Source organism: Rhyacophila brunnea, unplaced genomic scaffold, assembly GCF_057557595.1.
Source record: "Rhyacophila brunnea isolate RB1 unplaced genomic scaffold, BYU_Rbru_1.0 scaffold_14, whole genome shotgun sequence".
NCBI classification, from domain to species: domain Eukaryota; kingdom Metazoa; phylum Arthropoda; class Insecta; order Trichoptera; family Rhyacophilidae; genus Rhyacophila; species Rhyacophila brunnea.
In genome coordinates this window covers 28,069,980-28,086,340 of record NW_028232796.1, presented here as the reverse complement: position 1 = coordinate 28,086,340, position 16,361 = coordinate 28,069,980, and the positions used below count along the sequence as shown (strand labels likewise).

General features: G+C 38.0%; 2 protein-coding genes across 2 annotated transcripts in view; one reads left to right on the top strand and one right to left on the bottom strand.

Annotated features, from left to right (window-relative positions):
• Positions 1-16,361, bottom strand: part of spel1 (DNA mismatch repair protein spel1) — a 61,119-nt gene that overhangs the window by 33,899 nt on the left and 10,859 nt on the right. The window lies entirely within an intron of this gene.
• Positions 657-15,577, top strand: LOC147075822 (uncharacterized). The gene is made up of 2 exons (XM_085942135.1): positions 657-759; positions 7,498-15,577. The coding sequence occupies exon 2, from the start codon at positions 7,526-7,528 to the stop codon at positions 14,894-14,896; it is 7,371 nt and encodes a 2,456-aa protein (XP_085798261.1). The 5' UTR covers positions 657-759; positions 7,498-7,525; the 3' UTR covers positions 14,897-15,577.

The following is a 16,361-nucleotide window of genomic DNA, read 5'->3' as shown; positions in this document are numbered from 1 at the left end:
TGAATTAAATATTTTTTGTACACGTCGCCGGTAAATATTGGTTTAAATTACTCCATTCATCCAAAAACTGCAAACACGTATTGCTGGAGTTTATTGTTTTTGTGTTGAATATAAAGTTAGTGGTAATTATTTTTAGTTAATTTAGTAGAAAATATGGTTAACTATGTTGTGTTTCAATAATGGTTTGTGTTACGCCTGGTGCTAATATTAATGTTTCTAAGATGTTCCAAATTATATAAATAAAAAAAAAAATTGACTAAAACTAGAGATTGTAATTATTTTTAGTTAATTTAGTAGAAAATATGGTTAACTATGTTGTGTTTCAATAATGGTTTGTGTTACGCCTGGTGCTAATATTAATGTTCCTAAGATGTTTCAAATTATATAAATAAAAAATTAATTGATTAAAATTAAAGATTCTCTCACACTTCTTAAAACGGTTTCATTTATAAGCGGAATTAAAGCGTAAACAATTAATAAAATATTCTTGAATATCGCAGGAATTCATATTGTTATCAATAAAAAATAATAATTATAAAAAATAGGTAATTCACAATTTCTCTGAATGATATTGTGGTCAATTACGAAGGGTCGGAGGTTATCAGGCGGCCATTTTTATTTGTTTTAAATTTAAAGTCACCCTGGGTAGCCGATCTAGCATCAGTCAGTGCTTTCCGTTTGGCCCAACAGGCCGAGTGTGTTTTTTAGGACTACAATATTGTTGTTCGCATCTCCTTATTATTATAGATTTTTTTTCATGTAAGTAAAATTTATATACACATTACACCATAGGAGTTATAAATAGTTTTCAACCCGACCCTAAAATCTAATCTATGTCTTCTAATTTTTTGATAGAATGTTTTAATTATTCGAATAAATTTAAAGATCGGTGAAATACCTCCGTGTCTTTTTTATTTTTTTTTCTATTGACCATGTCTGATATTAATAGGATCATAATTGGACAGAGTGGAGGTTTGTATTAACTGATTTTTATGTTTACGAAAAATGGATATTTGCCACTTTCTCAACCCATTAGGTTCATACTCTGACTCCAAACAAAAATTGAAAAACAATATATTGTGTATTTGCCAGACCCTGGATTCGAACCTGGGATCCGCAACATTATAAGCCGATGCGTTAGCCGCTCGGCTGGCTATTTCACATCTTGTTTTTCAATGTGGGTTTGGACCCAGAGTCTGTTACTTGTAAAAACAAAATCTGTTAATACAACATCCTCTCTGTGGAGACCCATATGATCCTCTTCCGCAATCCGCAAATTAAGAAATAATAAAATTGGTGAATTATGTACAATTCTAAATTACAATTCTCATGGTTAAATAGTTCATAAATAGTTGTTTCGACACAGCGTTATCAAAAGAAGATAGTCTAGACTCAGGATCGAGTTCTAAAAATAAGTGGTAACACAATTGAATGGTGCTCTTGATTAGAAATAGATCAATTAACATGTTAGAAAATTAATGTAGAATTATGGCCCTCTGGAGAATTTGCGAGTTTGGAGTTTATAATAACAAACTTTGTTTTACGGGAATGGTTCTCAGCCATTCGCCAAATCGCTTGATCTGGATCAAATATAAATTGAAAACTCAACATGTAATTTTTGGGAAGTGTGGAGTTCGAATCTGCACCCGTGAGAGACGAGTGCTCTGTGAAATACACCACCAAAATTTGTCAAAGACATGGATGCAAATTTGCAATATGCACCCTTATTTTAACGTACATTGTTAGAATTCATTTTTCAATGACATATAATTTATATTATATTATAATATGTCAATATTCACGTGGAGTCATATCAACAGAATATGATAACAATGATAACAATGTAAATAATTTACAATAAGCACTCTTATTGCAATGTAGATGGAAATAATTTTTCAACTGCATCGCCTATGTTAAGAAATAATGAAATTTGTATGTGCAGCGCCAGATAGTAGGGTTGTTTTCTAGGGCAATTTTGATTTTTCTGAATAATTAATAAGTTAATGTAATTATGTTAAAGGTTTTGTCTTATCTTTAACATGTATGGCATCTGGGCAATTTCCCTTTATTGAAAACTGTCATACATATATAATATACCTCAAGCAACTCAAAATAACTTGTTTTAATATAATGAATGGCGTTTGAAAATTTTGCACAAATTCTCCCGTTGCCATTTTTCCATTTTTCTGTGCAACGATAAGTTTATTCTTCCCTTTTTCGATTGTATGAAAATGAGTATACCATCTTTATAGAACAGGGGTTTGAAGCCTAAGGTGCATGCACCCTCGCTTAAAGGCTCTGATCAAAACAAAGCTCTCGGTTATAATTTGATTTCTTAAATTCAGATATAGTTTCGAGAAATCAATAAACCAATCTCAAATTCTGAGAGTGGGGTGGGAAGAAAAGGCCTTAACATTAATTGTTATTATTTTTGTAGGGGGTGCGATTGTTGATCAAAAATTTACTAGGGGTGCCAGGCATATAAAAGGTTGAGAACCTCTGAACAGAGGAAGATTTTCTTCAACACCTTTGGTTGAAATCATATTTTATTACTATTTTGTGATGATGGTAGTTTCATCGTGGCGGATACATCAACACATTCCTACGCTATTTCCGCCCTGTAGATCATTAGGATAGGTCAAATCTCAGCGACCTTATTGAGAAATAGGTCAGTCAATAGGTTATTGGTACCAATGTCAGACTGAATGTAACCTTATCACGAGATAAGCTATGTCTAAACGAAAAACATGCAAAGACGTTAATATATTATTTAGGCCAAGGTTAGCCTTACTGTATCATATTCTTGACAACAATAAACATCCCGCAACAAACCCGTCATTTGAAACAATTAATTATTGATATCAAGATTAAAAATTTTAACTGATTTTTAAAAAAAAAAAGTTTGTAATTATTTACCTAATTCAGTGGTTTTCAAACATTGCCGATTTTCATTTTGCCCTTATTTCTATAGATTTTTCGCCCTAACAAAATATCGATTAGTGAGACGGGTGATCCTGGAAAGCGCGCTGGCATGGATGGAGGCTTTATCAGTGGCTAATATCGATAACTATTTTCTTCTTAACATTACAATGTGATTGTGGATTGGTGACTGCGGTTTTGTTTCTGTGGATATTTACATGTTGTCGCTTACACTCAGTCGCCATGCGGTCAATGATTGTCCATTTTTCACTGTTTGCATTATACATTAATAGATGTAGTGACGTTTTCAATAAACCGTAATCTTTTTAAAAGACTTATCAATTATGGATTTATCTAAGAGACTGACTACATAACATGAACCGAACCTTGTAACCAAACGCTGCTCCGAATAGAATGAAGGAATACAGTTTATTTGTATGAATATGTTATTAATATATTTGAATCATAAAAATAATAAACCCAATGAATGTGAAGCTAAGAAATACTATACTATTTAATTAACATTATTTTAAGTCATTTAGCATTGCAGTCTATCAAAAATCGTGAGTAATTCAACACAATTTTAGATTCACTCAATCAAGTTGTTAAATATTACCAAAATAAAGTTGAAAACTGAATATGTGAATGGATGGTATCGTTATATTACTAAATGTATCGATGATTTCGAACAAAAATCATGGTCGACTCGTACCAAAACCAAAACATTCACATGCAAAAATAACTATAATTGCCCATGGCAGAAAAGGCCGTGACAATTATTGCATATAGATGGGCAGTCAAATACGCCAAACCATCTTTATTTAATATTCCGTCGCAAAAATGGCATACTAGCCATGTATATTACCAAAATGTCAAAATAGCTGAAAAGATGGTAGCTATAAATGACAATATATACAACAATTTATAGTCACCCTGTTTCAATGCTCCAACTTACAAAACATTTTTCTTTCACTACAAATTATTTTAATACTAACATCCTCTAGTAATTATATAGAAAAACATATTTTTGAAAAACCTCAGAAATATACATATTGGAAAAAAAGTTGGTCCGAATGGACTTTGAACTCACGTTTTTCATTTTCCGGGTGAGTGCTCTCTCGCCTCAAAGCTATCGATCCATCTATCATTCATGTGAATTCAAGGCTAACTATGTTCAGGCCGTAGTACTGAATTGCAAATTACGATGATGGTGCTAATTATTGAGTATCTTTGACTGCAATGCCGGAGGCTATTTGCAATAAATGAAGATTACCGATTGCATATTTCGTTCAAATTGTTACGATTTATTTTAATATGCAACAATCATCATTTTCAACAAATAGTTTGATGTAAAAAAAAACGTATTTCGATAAATTGGTGTTTAGGATAGTTTAGAATTGAATAGACCTTATATTACATTAGAAGTATGAGCAATAACTAGCATTTCCATCGACGTTTACAATCTCATATTACGGCCTGACTATAGTGGGCCTTGATCCAAATTTATTATTTCTTATAACTACGTTTTAGCTGAGTTATTTAGTTTTACGTTAGGTGCAAGCAAAATTTTATGTATTTCTGAATAATAAATTCTTTTATAATCTTACATACGTACGTTCTGTATTAAATAATAATGACAAAAAACTCCAAAATGCCAAAACTCTTCGAAGCCCAATTACTAACATCGCTTATTGAATTTAAAATAAAATTAAGTGATGTTTTTTTAATTAATAGGGAATATTATTTTACAATCAACAAAACTTTTTATTAAATTTATTTTTAATGTCATTATGTCATTATTTATAATAATCAATCATGAAGACAAGCGTCACATAGGTTACGTTATGATAATGTTATCACGGATAATACGGCAAATTCATTTATTTATTACGTCTTTTAATGAAACCAATCATTATATGCACGTAATAAAGTGCAGCCAAAATTTCTGACCCGACGTAGACACGTTGATACGGCTTAATATGTGAACTACTCAAGAGTCGGATTTACCATAGGACTAAAGGGGTAGCCTAGCCTAGCCTAGAGATAAACAACCACCGGACAAACAAGAATACAAGCTAAGAAAAACGTGGTAAAAATTACTTGATAACAAAAGATAAATAGCGAACCGAAATAAGAATTTTATTTATTAGATGCGATGAACGGTGGCTCTTTTAAGATTTTGAAGATTAGAAAGAGAAAGATTAGTAGAAGAAGAAAGAAGATTAGAAAGAGAAAGATTAGTAGAAGAAGAAAGAAGATTAGAAAGAGAAAGATTAGTAGAAGAAGAAAGAAGATTACAAGACATTGAAGATTAAAAATAAATTAGTTAAATCAAAAATAAAATAATTTGAAAGTCCCAATAATTTGATGCCATTATAGCGCCTGTACACGTTCATGGATTTACTTGTATTTTATTGTGTATTTTAAACTATCGCAATAATAAGTGTTTACACGTAAAAGTGCTGATTGTCTTCTCAATCTCACTCTTCAGCGTAAGCCATAGTCGTCATTGTATAGTGCTATTTGAAAGGTTCAGACAGGGTCGTAGATAATCGATAAACCTCAAAGTGTTCTGTGTGGTGTAGTGCGTACTGCCAGTACTAGTACCAATTATTGTGTGAAAATTCAGAGACTTCATGCATGTAATCCTGCAACTTGCATGATAATTTTTTTTTACACATGCATTTTCTTGTTATGGCCACAATCATGGCCCCCCAGGCCACGATGTTTGGCGCCCCCCCCCCCCATCACTAAGGTTAAGGGCAATGTAATGTTAAGTATTCCGTGGGTTCCGTGTAAAGTAAAGGGTATTCCGTGTATTTTTTGGCGATTTTTGGTATTTTTAAATAAATCCACTTGAATTGTCGACACTCGGCATCATATTATGAAGCACTGATCGCAACCCCTTTTTGTGATAGCCAAGTATCATACGACAACTTAAAAATATAATTTCACTCGTCAAATAGTGCAGGCGACTTTTTTTTACTATTAGTATAAATTTGTGGCATGTCTTCATTTCACTTAACTGGTAGACCTGCCACGCCGGGCCCCCAGGCTAGATCCCTGTCAGCCACACCCTTGCGGGGGCCATGGCCGCAATAATACGTACTGTCAGCAGTAAATCCATGCAAATGTGTAAACGGGGTATTAGTATGACATCTACTTTTTCATAGTAAATACGGATGTGTGTTATTTGTTTTACCACTTCGCCACGGTGTCATGAGTATTGTACGTATTTATCAAGTTTAGTTCTTTAAAAAAAAAAAATACATTATTTTGATAACAAGGAAAGCATTTAATTTCTTGGAAGTTAATAAATTGTTGGAGATAAACAAAAGGACCTCTGACCTTGCAAAACATGATATTAATTGAATTTATTATAGAGCAACATGTTTTGTTGGTTTTACTAGAATCAGAGTTCATTTTTAATTAAATGAAATTCTGTATAAATTACAATTATTTATCATTATTACTATATAGCTGTCAATAAATAAAACAGTAATTTGTGATAACCCATTTTATAAAAAAAATACTAGTGTTTGTACCCAGCTTCGCTTAGGAGTTTTCCTTGGTGTTTGTATATTTTTAGCGTTGCATATTAGTTTATGACAAAAACAAAATAATGATTCTGTTCTTAGTTCCCTTATCCAGAGTGTCGAGACTTTATAGGTTCTAATTGTGCATTTGGCCTAGGCAAACTACGGCTTGCGGCCCACCAAGTATTTTTATGGGAACCGCGAGCTTTAATCGTATTTCTGAAAAAGGTTACTTTATTCTACACTTTTAACGACTTTTTAAAAATAAAATTTGAATGTATTTTGGATCAACCTACATGTGAACAAAAATTTTCAATTATGAATAATCAATAAAAACTCATTAAAATCAAGCATCACCGATACGATACCTCTCACCTTCACCTGTATTCTGGTCAAACGTATGAATACAATATTAAACAGTGAAACCTTTTGCTTGTAGAAAAACAAACATCGCGATTCAAGTATCTCCTTTGCTGAAATTGAGTTTGAAAATATCATTTTTGATCAATGTAACATTCTTGCGGAAATTTGCGCTCTGCCCGCGCGGCTTAAGCGTTGTGGGTCCCAGATTCGAATCCTGGGTCTGGCAAGTACATATATTATTTTTCAATTTGTGTATGAGTCAGAGTATGGACCTAATAGGTTGAGCAAGTGGTTAACATCCAATTCTCGAAAAAACAAAATCTGTTAATACAAAACCTCCACCCTGTGGAGGCCCTATGATCTTATTAGGATCGGACATGGTCGAAAAAAGAAGAGGGGGGCAGAGGAAAAAAAATCTTAAAAAAACAAACTCTAAATACTTACTGCGTAACTATTCTATACACAAGGCGGCTATCGACGGCTTTTTTTTCTTTCTTTCGGAATTCTTTTCTCAAGAATTTTAATATTTTTAGAGGATTTTTTTATCTCAGTAAATAGGTACTTGATACTCTGCAAACAAATCTGAAATTTGCTCTATTTCTTTTCCCACTATTCATTAACATTGAGTATGTTACAGACGATTTGACCTGATTTGACAATATCTACGTTTTCTTTTCAGATAACCGAATTGCGGCAACAGCACAACAATGAGAATCCTGATAGTGACGGCCATGTGCCTGGCGCTGGCCTCCGCAGACATGTACAAGGAGACGCAGGACTTCCAATACTCTAGAACATCGTCCGATGATGGCGAGAAGAAAGGCTATTATGGATCGCAAACGGGAAACATGGGCGGTAACTTCGAGGTATCGCACAACATGGACAACACTGCGAAAGGACAAATGAATCAGCTGATCCACACCGTCAGTGACCAGCTGGGTGTCGATAGCATCGGCCGAGGCGCTCCCGTCGCTGGATCTGTCTACGGTTCGGCCTCCACCAGCGGAAATACATACGGTGCCAAAAAGGTGACCACAACCAATGCGCAAGATTTGGCATCGGGAGGTTCGTGGTCCAGTCAATATGACGCGACGCGGGGTTCCACCTACGGTTCAGGATCCAGAGCCACCGATGGACAATATTATGGAGGTGCTGGTTCTCAATATCAACATGCCAATTCTGGACATAGCTCAATGCAAGGAACTCGGTATACTAGCGGCGGATCTGATTATAATGCGGATAGGTCCCACACGAGTGGGATATCAAGCGTTCCGGCGATGAGCTCCCATGGTGCAGATACTACCAGACAGGGATCGTCATGGTCCGCGCATGGCGAGACAGGGTCGCAGACCACCACCGACAGGAGGGCCGGAGGACAGCAGGTCTACGTTATGACACCAGTCACCGGTGTGAGGGAGGCCGGCAGAGATTCCTCTATATCTGGTTCCCAGTACTCTTCGAATGGCCAGACGCAACGCAGCAGACAGACCGTGTCATACAGTCCCGATGGCGAGGTGACAGTGCGACCGGTTGTCGTCAGGCCTGGCAGCACTGTAAGAATTTCTGTGAGACCCGGCCAAAATATTCCCATCAGAATCCCAGTGCAGACGGTCCCTGTACATAATGTGCAAACTGATTATGGAAGCCAGAACAGTTACACAAAAAGCGGATACGACAGATTGTCCACTTCGGCAGATTCAACCGCATATCAACAAGGGCAAACCGTGCTCCTGAACCCGGGAACTGCAGGAACAGCGGGTAGGCCAGGCGCCATCGGCAACACAGGCGCAGCGGGTAACATGGGAGCAACTGGTAACACGGGCGGTGTTGGTGGAGCTAAGAACTATGAGTCTTCATACTCCTATCAAAAAAATTGGGAGGCCCATGGAGGGACACCTACAACTGCCGGCAATCAAAGAGTTACCGGGGTCATTCCATCGCTGGGACAGACGACGGATTTCGGAGCCATAGCCCAAAATAGAGACAGGCTACTGACCGTGGGGGTGGAAGTTGCGGGAGAAGATCACGGTGGCTCAACCACCTATAACAGCGGAAGCCGTGTCGCCAGCACGGGGCAGCGATATGGCACAAGTAACACTTACAGAGATGCTAAAGGAGAGAGCGGCTCTCAATACGGTTTGGCCGGATCGCGACAAGTATATGACGGTCAGACGAGCGGCGGACATAATTACAACTATGAAAGTAGCCACCGCACCGCAGGAGAGAGTTACAACAATGGCGGACAGGTTTACAGCGCATCACAAACCGACAGAGACAAAGGCTACAGATATGGTGACCGAGATCTCTATGGTAATGAAGAATCACATCGGACTGCGGGAGCGTATGACGCGACCGCTTCCCAGCAAGGCTACGGTGCCCAGACTTCTCAGACGGCTGGTTCGAGTGGCAATCGATTTATCGCTCCCAATCAGCCAAAGAGCTACCAGTCATCATTTTCTTATAAGAAATCTTGGGAGAAGCATGGCGACCCATACGTAATTCAACCAGCCACGATAACGGACAGTTATGGATCTAATGTTAACGCTCAAGCCCATGATTTATCCGGTGTGGTAAATAGAGAACAGAATTCTCAGTTTCCCACGGGATCTTCCAGCTCTCATACCACTGGAGGCATGTCCCACTCAGACGATCTCTCCGCAAGTATGGCGGCCATGCAAGACAAGCTTCGAGGGCAAATGGGACAGGTGTGCACCACTTGCACCACGGGGGGTGCCGCAAAAGGCTACAGCGCCACTTACTCATACGGTGCGCAGAGGAGCTATGGAGGAGACACCGACACCGGAGCCACCGGGGAAGGAAGGCACAGGTACAAGAGACATTTTCCGACGGCAGTAGATCCCCTTAATTTCCACAACCACCATGATCATTACCGTAATCATCACCAATCGCATCAGTTCGGTGGGCAACCCACATACACGTCGTATCACACTCACCACAGTGGATATCAACCGGAATACACATCACACAGAGACCAGCCATCTGGTCACAGTTACGGCCACCATTCTGGCCACGGTTATGGTCACCATTCTGGCCACGGTTATGGCCACCATTCTGAAATTCCTGCTACATCTAATTCTTACTCGACCAGTTACTCAAGCGGACAACAGGCATTTCAACCGAGTGGTGGAAAAGGTCTTCTGCTAGTCAAGTTGAGTCCTGGCTTCACCGGTATAGATACTGATGCTATGGCAAAAGAAATGCTGGAGAAAATGGGAGGGGCACAATTGTCAGGAGGGGCATCCCACAAAACCACATATTACACCCAAAGCAGTGGGAATTACGGCGGAGGATCATTCAGCAGTGGAAAAAACAATGAATTCTTCAAGCACCAATCTGGCGATTCCGTAGACGATCCTACTGAAAACATGGGACAAGAATCCATGACCGTTTCAACTGGGAAATCAGGTATAAATCTGGATAAACCAGAGCAGGAGAATCCGGTTAGAACGCACAGTTATTCAAGAACCACGTACACATATTCAGGCTCCAAGGGTCTAACCTCGGGCGGAAATGTCAACAAAGGAAAAGGTATCGGCTCAGAGGTTGACGCACTTGGCGGTTCGGAGGAAACGCAAGAATCCGGTCATCGGACCCAAAGTTTTTCAACCACCGGAAAAGTGTTGAGCACCAATAAAAACTTCAACGATAAAGTTGAAAAATTAGAAAGTGATTCTAGCGAACTGTCTCACGCTACTTCTCATTTTTCCACCAGCGGAAAGAGTGAACATGTAACTCCAAAAAATAAATATGTAGGAGAGAAGACAGATGACGAGACTGAAGATATGGGTCAGAAAACTCAAGGATTTTCGATAAGTAGTCCACATTACACCACAAGTAATAAATACTCGAGTGGAAAACTGCTTGGCCAACCGAATAATAAAAGGGAAGATTTAGGACAGGAAACGCAAGGATTTACAATTTCTGGAAATTTACAAGCTAAGCCTCAGGTCTCTACTGGAAATCTGCACATGACAGGACAAAAAACCGAAGATTTCGGACTCACAGGGACTAACTCTTACTCGTGGTCAAGTAGTCAATATACATTTGGTAACAATAAACCGACAATGAACCTTCAAAAAAATGAAGACATTGGTCAGGAAACGCAACATTTTACTACTACTTTTGAAAATTCGCAAGCTAAGCCTAAACCACCTACTGGCAGTTTGCACATGACAGAACAAGAACCAGAAGAGGTTGGGCAAGAAACTCAAAGCTTTTTTACTACCTACGGAAATACACAAGGCAAGCCTAAACCATCTGGAAATCTGCATATGACAGGACAAGAAACAGAAGATGTTGGACAAGAAACGCAGACCTTTTCCACTACCTATGGAAATACACAAGCCAAGCCGAAGCCGTTAACCGGCAGTTTGCATATGACAGGACAAGAACCAGAAAACTTTGGGCAAGAAACTCAAAGCTTTTTTACTACCTATGAAAATACACAAGCCAAGCCTAAACCGTTAACTGGCAGTTTGCATATGACAGGACAAGAAACAGAAGACGTTGGGCAAGAAACTCAAAGCTTTTTTACTACATATGGAAATACACAAACCAAGCCTAAACCGTTAACTGGCAGTTTGCATATGACAGGACAAGAAAGAGAAGATGTTGGACAAGAAACGCAGACATTTTCCACTACCTATGGAAATACACAAGCCAAGCCTAAGCCGTTAACCGGCAGTTTGCATATGACAGGACAAGAAACAGAAGACGTTGGGCAAGAAACTCAAAGCTTTTTTACTACATATGAAAATACACAAGCGAAGCCTAAGCCGTTAACTGGCAGTTTGCATATGACAGGACAAGAACCAGAAAACGTTGGGCAAGAAACTCAAAGCTTTTTTACTACCTATGGAAATACACAAGCCAATCCTAAACTGTTAACTGGCAGTTTGCATATGACAGGACAAGAAACAGAAGACGTTGGGCAAGAAACTCAAAGCTTTTTTACTACATATGGAAATACACAAGGCAAACCTAAACCATCTGGAAATCTGTATATGACAGGACAAGAAACAGAAGATGTTGGACAAGAAACGCAGACCTTTTCCACTACCTATGGAAATACACAAGCCAAGCCTAAGCCGTTAACCGGCAGTTTGCATATGACAGGACAAGAAACAGAAGACGTTGGGCAAGAAACTCAAAGCTTTTTTACTACATATGGAAATACACAAGCGAAGCCTAAGCCGTTAACTGGCAGTTTGCATATGACAGGACAAGAACCAGAAAACGTTGGGCAAGAAACTCAAAGCTTTTTTACTACCTATGGAAATACACAAGCCAATCCTAAACTGTTAACTGGCAGTTTGCATATGACAGGACAAGAAACAGAAGACGTTGGGCAAGAAACTCAAAGCTTTTTTACTACATATGGAAATACACAAGGCAAACCTAAACCATCTGGAAATCTGTATATGACAGGACAAGAAACAGAAGATGTTGGACAAGAAACGCAATCCTTTTCCACGACCTATGGAAATACACAAGGTAAGCCGAAACCATCCACTGGCGGTTTGTACATGACAGGACAGGAAACCCAAAGCTTGTCTACTACCTATGGAAATACACAAGGCAAGCCTAAACCGTCTGGAAATCTGCATATGACAGGACAAGCAACAGAAGATGGTGGACAAGAAACGCAAACCTTTTCCACTATCTATGGAAATACACAAGCTAAGCCTAAACCTTTAACTGGCAGTTTGCATATGACAGGACAAGAAATAGAAGATGTTGGACAAGAAACTCAAAGCTTTTTAAGTACCTATGGAAGTACACAAGGCAAGCCTAAACCGTCTGGAAATCTGCATATGACAGGACAAGAAACTCAAAGCTTTTTTACTACCTATGGAAGTACACAAGGCAAGCCTAAACCATCTGGAAATCTGCATATGACAGGACAAGTAACAGAAGATATTGGACAAGAAACGCAATCCTTTTCCACTACCTATGGAAATACACAAGGTAAGCCGATACCATCCACTGGTGGTTTGTACATGACAGGACAGGAAACCCAAAGCTTTTCTACTACTTATGGAAGTACACAAGGCAAGCCTAAACCATCTGGAAATCTGCATATGACAGGACAAGAAACAGAAGATGTTGGACAAGAAACTCAAAGCTTTTTTACTACCTATGGAAGTACACAAGGCAAGCCTAAACCATCTGGAAATCTGCATATGACAGGACAAGAAACAGAAGATGTTGGACAAGAAACTCAAAGCTTTTTTACTACCTATGGAAGTACACAAGGCAAGCCTAAACCGTCTGGAAATCTGCATATGACAGGCCAAGAAACAGAAGATGTTGGACAAGAAACTCAAAGCTTTTTTACTACCTATGGAAGTACACAAGGCAAGCCTAAACCATCTGGAAATCTGCATATGACAGGACAAGAAACAGAAGATGTTGGACAAGAAACTCAAAGCTTTTCTACTACCTATGGAAATACACAAGCCAAGCCCAAACTGTCTGGAAATTTATATATGACAGGACAAGAAACTGAAGATATGGGTCAAGAAACTCAAAACTTTGCAAATTATGGAAAATTAACCTCTGGTTCCCAAGGACAATTTGAAATGACCGGACAGGAAACTGAAGATTTAGGCCAACAAACCCAAGGATTTTCGAGTGGTGGATTGTATTTGGGTTCAAGTGGGAAATTACACGTAGGCCAAGAATCCGAAGATTTAGGTCAAGAGACACAGAGTTTTGCCTCTACATATGGCCACGAGGGATCTTACTCACATCAAGTTGGAGGAAACTTACATTTGACAGGACAAAAATCAGTCGATGTAGGGCAAGAAACACAAAACTTTGGCAGCGCTTATGGGTTATCGGGAAATGCTCATCACTCAATGGGAGGTTTACATATGACTGGACAGGAAACCCAAGACCTCGGTCAAAAAACTTACAGCTTCGGACAAGAACCTACAGGATTTGGACAAAGCGGTAACAAAAATGATGGTCAACCAAAAGTGGGATCGGGTCCAAAATTGCAAATTAGTAACCAACAGGGTAAAGTTGGATTAGAATCTGTCCACAGCGCAGGTACCAATAAACCAAAAACGAATACTGTAACCAAACCAAATACCTCTTCGAAGACAGATGATTCGGAAAATAAGGAAATTGAGAGTCACCTTGATGACTTATTCGCTCTTTTGGAAAAAGAATTGTCGACAGCCATGAAAGAGACCAGCCATACCGTGACCAGCCAAACGATTCATAAAAATTCACCAAAATACCCGTCAACTGATTTAAGTGGCAAACCAAAATCTGTCACTACAGAGCATAAAGTTTCCGACCCAAAATTGACTCCGTTTAACATAAATTTCACCATGGAGTATCAGGGCGGTAAAGCTAACGAAAAAGTCATCGGAACAAATCTATCCGAATTAAGAGCAAAACCTGGCACTACTTTAGAACACGGAAAGCCACTGACTATCACTCATCATCATGGGTACCACAGGCCGGCAGGATTAAATACAAATGAAAATAATAAAGAACATACGAGCTTTTTGGAAACACATAAATATAATTCAGGAAAAATGAGTGATATTACTCAATCAGGGCATTATACGATGGAAGGTCACCAAGCGGATCAAGCAAATACCGGTTCAAGTCACATTCAAAAGCCCGCCATCGGAGCCAGTAGTCAAAAACTCAACTTCGCCCATCAGTCATACGATGTGGGACAACAGGTAGAACAGACGGTCGACTGGGAAGGAGACCACATAGAACCCCAGCATGCTCACGTTGTCCAACAACAAAATGGACAAGTGAACGCCGAAAACAATCAAGATTTACACCAACAGAGTTCACAGGGATCTATGCACCAGCAACAAGAGAATCTGCCAACAGTACAGATGCCTTCACATTCGCACACTGGAGGAAGACACAGTAGACATTTCACAGTCGGCAATGAGCCGCAGTACTACCAATCCCACGTAGCAAAACCGGCTACCACAACGCCGAAGCCAGAAACCACGAGCACAACTGAAGAGGCTGGGTTGTGGACAAAAGCTAAAGACAAGGCAAAGTCATGGTTTTCATAAAGTCAAACCATAGATACCTATTGCATTTAGGTAAAATGGATCAAATGTTTTTGTCCTGTTTTACGTAGATATGTTAAAACATTCGATAGAATAGTGATGGAAGATTTTATATGACCTGAGCAGAAGATGCTTTTTGAGGTTTTTTATTTATAATTGATGATTGATATGATTGATATTATTGATATTATGATTGATATAAGATAGTCGTACTTAATTTATTCAATAAAATAATTGAGATGTCCAAAATTAATGACTCATGAGGCCATTCGTGGACTAAAACCGGATGTGGATTTAAGCCTTGTGCCATTCTAAGCCTACAATATACGTTCATAAAAATATATTTTCCCTAAGTATATGAACATAACATGTATGTGTATCAGTATATAAACGGATATGGTCAGTCGTCAAAATATATTTGCATGAACAGAAATCATATTTTGTATGGCACTATGGTTAATATCCACAAACTGTTTTAGTCTTCAGATGAGCGCAAAGTTTCATAGTTGTCTTTTCTGAAATCAATGCAAAATTTAAAACTCTCTCTAAACGTAATAAGGATTTATATTTTTTGCTTATTTCAATATTCTTTTAATTTCAAGATTCCACTAGCTATTATAGCATAGCGAGGTCTGATTATAAATGGATATTGCAATGAACTTTATCTACATAAATGTTGTCCTTTAATAATGGAATCAAAAATTCTAAGGTCTATTTAATCTATCCAAACAAATTGTCCGCCGCTACGATTAGAAACTTTGTTATAAAAAGTATCCCGATTGAGCTTAGGAGAATTTAGTATGTAGCAATTATATTATATAATGTTAATAAGGCTGTCTGTAATATTTCTAATGCTATAATAATATATGTGTTTGTGGAAAATAAATATATACTTTTATAATATATAACTGCCATATTATTTTTTGGTTTCATATTATTTACGTCTGTTGAAAGGAAACAACTTCTCAAGTCTGGCCGACTCTCAATTGGATGAATCAGCCATTAGGGCATAGTTTTACAATAGACAATTTACCAGATTTACAGTTACTTAAGTCATCAAGGTTTGAATAAAAGAGATTAAACCTGAATACAATGTACTATATAATATTATAGTAAATGCCTAAAAATGTATACTAGAATATTTTCTCACTTTTAAAAAATATTTTTTAAAAACGGTATATGTTCAAACACGCGCATTACCATGATCTTACTCCCTACTTCATTTATCATTTGTAAATTTATGGCTACGGCCGTATGTTGTAGTTTAACCACTGGGAAATGCCAATAGAAATGGCGTATTTCAATAATTAATATTAATATAATATAATGTAAGTCAATAATTATTATAAAGCAATCATTATTCGTAGGATGTTTATCACATTTGAATGGTCAAAGACATAGCTTATAATCAGTATCTTTAGAATTATCTTCAAATGTGTTAATCGTGCCCATTTTTTGAATAATAAAA

Bases quoted from the DNA above. Each gene is read 5' to 3' on its own strand.
- LOC147075822 (XM_085942135.1), top strand. From the start codon at position 7,526: ATGAGAATCCTGATAGTGACGGCCATGTGCCTGGCGCTGGCCTCCGCA.